Source organism: Propithecus coquereli, unplaced genomic scaffold (assembly GCF_000956105.1).
Source record: "Propithecus coquereli isolate 6110/MARCELLA unplaced genomic scaffold, Pcoq_1.0 Scaffold717, whole genome shotgun sequence".
NCBI classification, from domain to species: domain Eukaryota; kingdom Metazoa; phylum Chordata; class Mammalia; order Primates; family Indriidae; genus Propithecus; species Propithecus coquereli.
In genome coordinates, this window is record NW_012153252.1 from 36,903 (window position 1) to 46,055 (window position 9,153).

At 53.6% G+C, this 9,153-nt stretch overlaps 1 protein-coding gene across 1 annotated transcript; it reads right to left on the reverse strand.

The window, feature by feature from the left end:
* Nucleotides 1-8,358: 8,358 nt before the first annotated feature.
* Nucleotides 8,359-9,147, reverse strand: LOC105824160 (keratin-associated protein 10-7-like; the record flags this gene model as incomplete). The annotated part of the gene is made up of 2 exons (XM_012661534.1): nucleotides 8,359-8,407; nucleotides 8,543-9,147. Coding segments are annotated over 2 exons (654 nt in total), but the record flags the coding sequence as incomplete, so codon positions are not given.
* Nucleotides 9,148-9,153: the final 6 nt, after the last annotated feature.

A 9,153-nucleotide genomic window follows, 5' to 3' on the forward strand; every position in this document is an offset into this window, starting at 1 on the left:
CCTCCTCCTGCCAGCCCAGCTGCTGCCGCCCGGCCTCCTGCGTGTCCCTCCTCTGCCGCCCTGCCTGTCCCCGCCCGGCCTCCTGCGTGTCCCTCCTCTGCCGCCCCACCTGCCCCCGCCCGGCCTGCTGTGGCCTCTCCTCGGGCCAGAGGTCCAGCTGCTGAGGGCACGTCCCCAAGACCAGCGGGCTCAGGTCCACCCTGTGCCTCTCACAGCCCCCTCAGTCTGCTCCTGGCCCAGGTTAGGCAGCTGCCCCCACCTGGGGAGGGGCCCCCACATCCCCCCTGTGCTGCCCTGACCTCCCCCTCCTGCCGCCCAGGGGCTGCCCCACCTGCCCTCTCACCCCATCCTCCCAGTGTCCCTGCTGCGGGTCACGTGGCCTCGACTTGAGCCTGTCAGCACCCTCGGCTCCCAATAAACTCGCCGTGACCACCTGATTCTCTTCTCCTGTGACGCTCGTGGGGGCGGGGGCAGGGTTTTGAGCAGACAGTGGCCTCCTCCCGCCAGGAACATTTCTAGGAACGAGTGACTCAACACAGAAATCATGGGGCAGTGTCCTCTCTCCTCTGGGGTCACAGGCGGGACTCCCAGCCTCGCCCAGGAAGGCGCAGTCCCTGCCCGGCCTCTGCCCTGGCTCCCCGAGGCTGGTCACCCCAGAGGCCCCGGCTGGGGGGTCTTTAGGCCCCTGGACTGTCCCAGCCACGTCCCACCTGGGCAGCCCCACCCTCCGGAGTCGCCCCCGGGAAGCCACCTGTGGGTCCAGGCTCCGTAGCCTCTGGGTCTGTGTCTCCCTCCCGGGGTATCCCGCCCATGGCGCTACGCGCACAGTGGACCCCGGTGCAGGAGAGAGAGGAGCTGCTCCCCGCTCCTGGGAGATGAAGACATGAGTGGGAGGGAAGATGTCGCGGGTGGAAACAGGGCCGCCCGCGTCCTCCTCTGGGAGCCTGAGGATCGGGAATGGAAGGGACACAGAATCCACCTGCAGGACTGCGTCAGGCCTGGACACACCTCAGGGCCGTGGACAGCAGCGTGCTCTGGGGTCAGGACGACCCTGCAGGGCACAGGGGGACAAGGACCCTGGTGAGGGCTGGGCCATCTCCAGGGAGGAGGCCGTACTGGGGCCGTGGTGGTGGCCAGAACCATTTCAGTAAATGGCCCACTGTCCCCAACAGGTAAAAAGCAGCGATGGTCAGTCCCCCTCCCCACGCTCCCCCAGCCTGGCACACGGCCCAGGAGAGAGTCCCTCACGCACCCCGGGGCCCGTGTCCATGCCCAAGACCCGGAAGGGCGCCCCTGCTCCCTGCGAGGCCCCCCCCCCACAGGCTGCGTCTCCCCCCTGCTGCCCGGCCCTCCCCACCCCTGCCTGCACCTCCCACACGTGTCACCGTCGGCTCTGTCGGGGCACAAGCGACTGTGCCTTCCTGGCTGTATGGCTGGAAGAGTGTTGACGGAGGTCTCCGTCCTGCAGCCTCCACCCAGGCCCAGACCGGCACCATCTCCGTCCCTCCGACGGCCTCCCGGCATCCCCGCCCCCGACCGCTAAGCCCCAGACAGCCCGGCCGCCCGGCACCGGATCCGGCTCCTCTCACGCGCCACAGCAAAGGGCCGCGCGGCACGTCCCCGGTGTGGCTTCGTCACGCGTCCCTGCCATTGGTTTCGGCCGTTCACGGCTGGGCAGTCCCGTGACCGTGTGTGCCCGTTGTCCCCCCGCCTGCGGGTACACGGGGCTGGCTCCGGCGATGACAGATAAAGCCACTGTGTAGGGCGCACTCGGGGCTGCGTGGGCAGACGTTTGCCTTCTCTTGGGTGAAGGCCGAGGAGTGGGCGGCTGGGCAGGGGCACCGCGTGTTTGACGTTGCAGCAGACGTCCAATTGCGTCCCGGCGGCCTCCTGCCTTTCGTTCCCGCCCGCAGGGCCGTGTCCGCCCTCGACGTCCCGCAGCCCTGGCCCGGCGACCCTCGCGTTTCCACGACGGCCGGTCTGGCCACGCAGGTTCTCCACGTGGGCCGCCACTCGTGCGTCCTCTTCCTGAGGTGACCGTCGAAGCCTCTGCCCGTTTTTCCCAGATCAGGTTATTTCTAGTCTGACCGTTGAGTTCTAAATATTCTTCGTAGATTCCAGAGGCCAATTTTTGTCACACGTCTCCGTCCGTGGCTACCTTTTGCGTTTTCTTAACAGTGTTCTTTAAAAGCTGAATGTTTGATTTTGATTAAACCCAATTTATCATTTTTTCTTCAATGATCCTCAGAAATCTTCGCCTGAACACAAAGTCACACAAGTTTTCTCCTACGCTTGCTTCTAGACGTCTTACGGTTTTAGCTGTTGTTCGGTTCTATAACCCGTTTCAAGTTAATGTTAAAACATGCTGCCAGTTGTGCCTGCGTCGCTTGTTGAAAACTGTCCCTCATCCGTGGAACGGCCTTTGCCAGAACCTGCTGGCCGTGGCTGCGGCCATTTCTGCACTCGGTTCGCCCGTCTTCCCCGCCACACGCCGTCTCTGTCGACCCGGCCGTGAATTAAATCTTGAAATCAAGTAGTGCAAGTTCTCAACTTCTGTTTTTCTTTTTTAAAATGGGTTGGCTGTTCTGCGTCTTTTACGTTTCCACATAGATTTGGAATCAGCTCACTGGTTTCTGCAGAGAAGCCGGCTGGGACTTTGACTGGGATTACAGTAAATTGATTAGATCGATTTGGAACGAACTGGCATTTAACATAATTGAATCTTTCGATCCGTGAACATAACACGTCTCTCCAGCCGTTTTGGATTTCTTTAACTGTTTCTGTAATATTTTGTCATTATTAGTGTATAGACCTTTGTACCTATTTGGTTAAATTTATCTATTTTTTCCTTTTTTAATGTCTAGGTTAATGGTATGTGTGCTTCATTTCCAACTGTTGGTTGCTGCTCTGTAGAAACACAGTTGCTTTGGTATCATATGCTGATCTTGTGTCCTGCAACCTTGCTAAATTCACTTATGAATGCTAGTACGTTTTTTGTATGTTCCTCAGGGTTTCCTAAGCACGTGATTATGTGAATAAAGACAGATGCGTTTTGTCTTCCCCGTCTGTGAGTCTTTCGTTTCTTTTCTTACCTTATGGTGCGTGCTGAGGACCTGGGGCGCAACGTTGAGTAGAGGAGGTTGAGGGCAGACGCCGCTGCCTTGTTCCTGGTGTCAGGGAGGCACTCGGTCTGCGCAGTTCCCTTTCATTCCTGCTTGGCTGGGAGGTGTTTGCTTATTTGTTTGTTTGGGTTTTTTTTATTTTTTGCATCTATTGAAATGATCGCATGGTTGTGTCCCTTTATCTGCTAACATGGGAAAACATACTGATAACATTCTGGAGGCTAAAACTCATTTAACCATGAAATATTGTTCTTTTTATACGTTGCTGAATTCAGTTTGCTAATTTTTTGTTAAGAGTTTTTGTATCTATATTCATAAGGTGTATAGATCTGTAGTTTTCTTTTAATGTACTTGTCGGGCCCGGCATTGGTGTTTTGCTGCTTTTATAAAATAAGTTGAGATGTGTTCCTCTACTATTTTCTGAAGAAGTCTGGGTGGGGGTGGTATTAACCCTTTCATCAATACTTGGCAGTGAAGCTGTTTGGGGCTGTCATTTTCCTTGTGGGAGGGGTTTTAATTATGAATCCAATCTCTTCAGTTGATAGAAGGTTACTGAGATTTTCTATTTCTTCTTGTATTAGTTTTTAAGATTTATGTCTTTCCCGTTATTTGCTTATTTCATCTAAGTTGTTGAATGTATTCTCATAAGGTTGTTTGCATTATTTATTTTTCTCTTAATTTCTATAGAGTCTGTCATGATAATCCTTTTTTTATTCCAAATATTGGTAATTCATTTCTTCTCTTGTTTTTTCCTGACAAGTGAAGCTAGAAATGTGTCAGTTTTATCGATCTTGTGAAAAAACTAGATCTGATTTCATTTATTTTCTTTTGTTTGTCCATTTTCTATTTGGTAGATTTCTATAATTCCTGATCTTTTCATTCCCTCTACTTATTTCTGGGTTCAATTTGTGCTTCTTTTTCTAGCGTCTTAAGCAAGAAGCTTAGATGATTGATGTTGGGCTTCCTTCTGTTCTCATAGAAACGACTGGCTATGCATTTTCCTCTATGTACTGTGTTAGCTGTGCCCGCAAATTTCAATATGTGGTGACTTCATTTTCATTTTATTCAAAATATTTCCTAGTTTCCATGATAATTTCTTCTTCAACTCATGGATTATTTTAAAGTGTGTTGTTTAATTTCCAAATATTTGTCAATTTTCCAAATATCTTTCTGTTAATGATTTCAATATTCCTAAATATATTAAGACTTGTTTTAGGGCCTGGCATATGGTTTATTTTTGCACGTTTCACGTGTACTTTTTTAAAATGTGCATTCTACTCTTATTGGTTGGGGTATTGTATAAATGTCCACTAAGTCATAGTGATTTTTTTCAGATTTTTCGTATACTTAGCAATTTTATTAAATTTGGAAAATACTTAGTCATTTTTTTCTTTAAGTATTTTTTTCTCTCCGCTTTTATTTCCCTGTTACTCCAATTTTATGTATGTTAGATCACTTAGTATTGTTTCCTAGTTCACTGAGGCTCTGTTAATTTAAAAAAATATATATTTTTCTTGGCCAAGCACAGTGGCTCACACTTGTAATCCCAGCACTTTGGGAGTCTGAGGTGAGAGGATTGCTTGAGGCCAGGAGTTTGAGACCCGCTTTTTGGGCAACATAGTGAGATCCCATATCTACAAAAAAAAAAAAAAAAAAAAATTAGCTGGATATGGCGGCACACACCTGTAGTTACAGCTAATTGGGAAGCTGAGCCAGTAAGATTGCTTGAGCCCAGGAGTTCCAGGTTACAGTGAACTATGAAACCCACTACTGAACTCCAGCCTGGGTGACAGAGTAAGACCCCATCTCAAAAAATTAAAAATAAATAAATAAATAAACTTTCTCACCATTTGGTTTGAGTAGTTTTGGACAGTTTCTATATCTTCCAGTTCACAGATATTTCATTCTGCGTTGTCTAATCTTTCTAAAGCTCATCCTTTGCATTTTGAGGTTTTTATTGCTGATGTTATATTTTTTAGCTCTTACAGTCTCATTTGGTTCTCTTTTATATCACCCTTTCCTCCCCCATTATGTTTATGTTTTCTTGTGGATCCTTGAGAATATTTATAGTTGTTTTAATACCCTTGTCTGCTAATTCCATCGACTGTCATTTCTGGGTTTGTTTCTATAGACTGTTTCATCTCTTGGCTCTGGGCTACATTTTCCTTTTTTTCATATGTCTAGGAATTTGTGATTGAATGCCGTATTTTGTGAATGTTTTTGAATGTTGCACTTTGTTTATTTCTCTCAAAGAGTGTGGGGCTGGGTTCTGGCTGGAGTCTCTGCCTGTGGACCAGCTCGGTCCTTGCTCTTCAGTTCTGGAGGACAGACCCGGAGAACCTTTGCTTGGGGGCAAGTCCAGCACCAGTGTTTAGGTGTGGGGTCTGCACCAAACGCTTCTGGTGTTCAGTGAGTTTTCTCTGCTCTCGTCGTTTGGAACTCAGATGTCTCCCAACCTTTTGCGAGCTGTGGGGATGTTCACCCTACGGTTCCCTCACTGCTCTTCGCCCAGCCTCATGGGGTTCCGGGGTCTGCACGGATGGCAGTACTCAGCAGTGCGTGCGGCGGAACCCCGGGAGCTTTCCCCGCAGAGCTCCCTCCTCTCCTGTGTTCCGTCCCATACACGCCAGCTGCCTCAGCCTCCTTGAGCTCCGATTTCTCTGTTCAGCTCAGTAAGACCACCATGCTTTTGGGGTTCACTGTCAGTCATCCAGTGTGTAAAACGAGCTGTTTCATGTCTTTCGTCTCATTTTCCAGTTGTGTAAGGTGATAGGACAAGTCAGGTCCCCCACGGCCCAAAGCGCAGTCTCACTCCTTGTTTTTGAGGACTCCTGTTTCTTTTCCAGCCCAATCCTTGCTTTCCTCTTTGACTGTCTAAGATCTTTCCCTGACTCTCAGACTGGGTCTGCCTCTTTCCATTCTGGGAGATGCTCCAGCTGAACTCAGACCCCACCTGACACACGGCCACTGCCCAGGGACTGGCTCACCGGCAGCATCCTCCTAGCGGGGAACCCACAGTGGTCCTGGGGACACAAGCAACATCACCTCGCTTCCTGGGAGCTCTGGACTCCAGGAGAACCATCACCGACCCCGTTCCGCCCAAGTTCAGCGGTATCCTGTCTACACAGACCCCAAGGCAAATATGCCAAGTCCCAATTAAGGGCCCAACTGTGGGGTGATTCAGACAAAATCTGGAGGCAGAGCTCAGAATTTTGTGGGTAAGAGAGGCCAAGGGAGGGGCCTGGACTTGGGATCCCCCATTGCTCTGAGGCCTAGTGAGTGGTGAGGGGGCATTTTAGGGAAGAAATGGAGCAGGTTTGAAGAGCCCGGAGCTGCTCTGTGAGTGGCTGAAGCGGTGCTCAGTTATGGACCTTGCGAGCTCTCGGGGTTGAATATATTGAATTGAGCCTTGTCCGTAGCGATAAAATAGGGCATGCGGAGTCTGAAAACAGGCTGGGCGATGCTGGGCTTGGCGGTAACGAGCTACAAGATCAGCCTCAGCCCTAGGAACAGGAGTCGCAGGGGTGAGGGGGCACCGGCCTGCCCAGGCCCCGGGAAGCGGGCGGGCGGGGGCTTCCAGGGTGGTCTCTGGGCCACTGTCCTTGCTCGTGCCACCGACACTGCCGGCTGTTCGGGGGCAGGTAGGGCCTCCGCACAGAGACGATTCTGTCTCTCGAGTCAAAACCTTTGTATCATCACTAATTAAATTGGAAATCGGGATAATAGCTTTTATCAGATGAAAGACCAGCAAGAAAGTTCCATTTTTGTGAAAAGTCTTCACGTGACGAGGCCTCGAGCCACACCGCCGGTGGAGACGGTTATGGCGCCGGTCGTGTCGGTGGGTCGAGGCTCCCCGTACACCTCCTAGCAGAGTGCTCTCTGGCCGCAGAGTGGGATTTGGCGAACACACCAGGGACCCTGGCCGGGGGTGGCCGCGCCCTGTCGACTCACGCAGGGGAGCAACACCTCATTTTGGCGCAGGCTGTTCCCGCAGAACCTCGTCCCCTGTTGACTCACTGTGTCTGGTCCCAGGCATGGAGTCAACACACCGGGCTGTTGCTGGACACGGCGCAGACACCTGTGTGGGGAACACGCCCCTCACCTGGGACAGCAGGTGTTCGGGGCCATCCCGGACGACCTCTGCCTCTGCGCTGTTGCGCCAGAATCCTTCCCGATTTTATAGTCAGTGCAATAGGGTCGGCGCCTCCGCCAGCGGCTCCAAGACATCTTTGTGCCAAACACAATTTTTTACGATTTCTTAAAATACCCCCAAATCATCACAATTGTCTTTTCATCCTGGCCGTTCCATTGGCCTCACGTGCGCTATGGTCACAAGGCACCTACCCTCTGCTGTCCCTGCCGACCCACCCACATACCTTACAAAATAAGTCTTATTACTCCGGCCTCACCGAGGCCCAGAGGGGTCGAGGAAAATGTTTTGCTCACACAGGGTGTGAGCAGCAGAGACCTGACCTGAATCACCAGTGCGTGTTCCTGCCACCAACACCAGTGATGTCAGCAGGGTGCACAACAGGACTTCAGGCAATTCAGCCAAAAATTTCTGGTTTTGAAGCCAAGAGGGCATTTGACCATGCTCTGGAAAGACACGGATCTAGAGGATACTGTTCTCGATTTGCTGGGTCTCGTGCAGAGAGAGAAGCTACAAAGGCAAATCAACGAACAGATCTATTAAGTGAACTACAGCACGGAGGGTCAGGGACAAACCCACGGTGGCCGAGATGGCTGAGGGGCTGCGAGCCCACCCTGCCCCGGCTGCCCAGGCTGGACCCCTGGACCCCTGGAGCCAGGCACCCCCGTGCACGGGAACTGCACAGTGTTGTGTGCAAAGGAGAAACACGTGGCCATGCGGTGCAGCCAGGAGATCCGGATCGAGACACACGGACACCAGTGACTGCAGAGTCACGGGGCTTTATTGTCGGTTCACTCAAGGGCATCCGAGAAGGCGGGAGGTGACAGAGTGCAGGCGGGTGGAGACACCAGGGATCAGGCTGCGCAGAGCCTCGGGAGGGGTGGGAGACACGGAGAAGACCCTGTGTCAGGGGACTTTCTAGGAGCCCCCACCCCAGAGGGCGGCAGCATTGAGCGTGGACGTGTAGTCCTCAGCCATCGTCCAGCTCAGTGGCAGACTGGGCCAGACGACTTCCGGAAAGTGCCGGACAATTCAGGACATTCAGCTCCAGGAGAGCCCTGAGCTGCTGGCCCAGGGACGTGCCCTTCAGCAGCTGGACTTCTGGCCCGAGGAGAGGCCACAGCAGGTCGGGCGGGGGCAGGCAGGGCGGCAGAGGAGGGACACGCAGGAGGCCGGGCGGGGGCAGGCGGGGCGGCAGAGGAGGGACACGCAGGAGCCCGGGCGGCAGCAGCTGGGCTGGCAGGAGGAGGAGGGGGCACAGCAGGCAGGTCTGCACACGGGGCGGCAGAGGAGGGACACGCAGGAGGCCGGGCGGCAGCAGCTGGGCTGGCAGGAGGAGGAGGGGGCACAGCAGGCAGGTCTGCACACGGGGCGGCAGAGGAGGGACACGCAGGAGGAAGGTCTGCAGCAGGACGGCTGGCAGGGGGAGGAGGTGCAGCAAGCCGGCTGGCAGCTAGACTGCTGGCAGCATGAAGAGGAAGACCCAGAGCAGACAGGCTCACAGCAGATGGGCTTGCAGCACACAGGCTTGCAACACACAGGCTTGCAGCACACGGACACACAGCAGGACTGCTGGCAAGGGGAGGGAGTGCAGCTAGCCGGCTGGCAGCTAGACTGCTGGCAGCATGAAGAGGAAGCCCCAGAGCACACAGGCTCACAGCACATGGGCTTGCAGCACACGGGCACACAGCACACAGGCTTACAGCACACGGGTACACAGCAGGCCTGCTGGCAGGGGCAGGGGGTGCAGCAAGCTGGCTGGCAGCTAGACTGCTGGCAGCATGAAGAGGAGGCCTCAGAGCACACGGGCACACAGCACACGGGCTTGCAGCACACGGGCTTGCAGCACACGGGCACACAGCAGGCCTGCTGGCAGGGGGA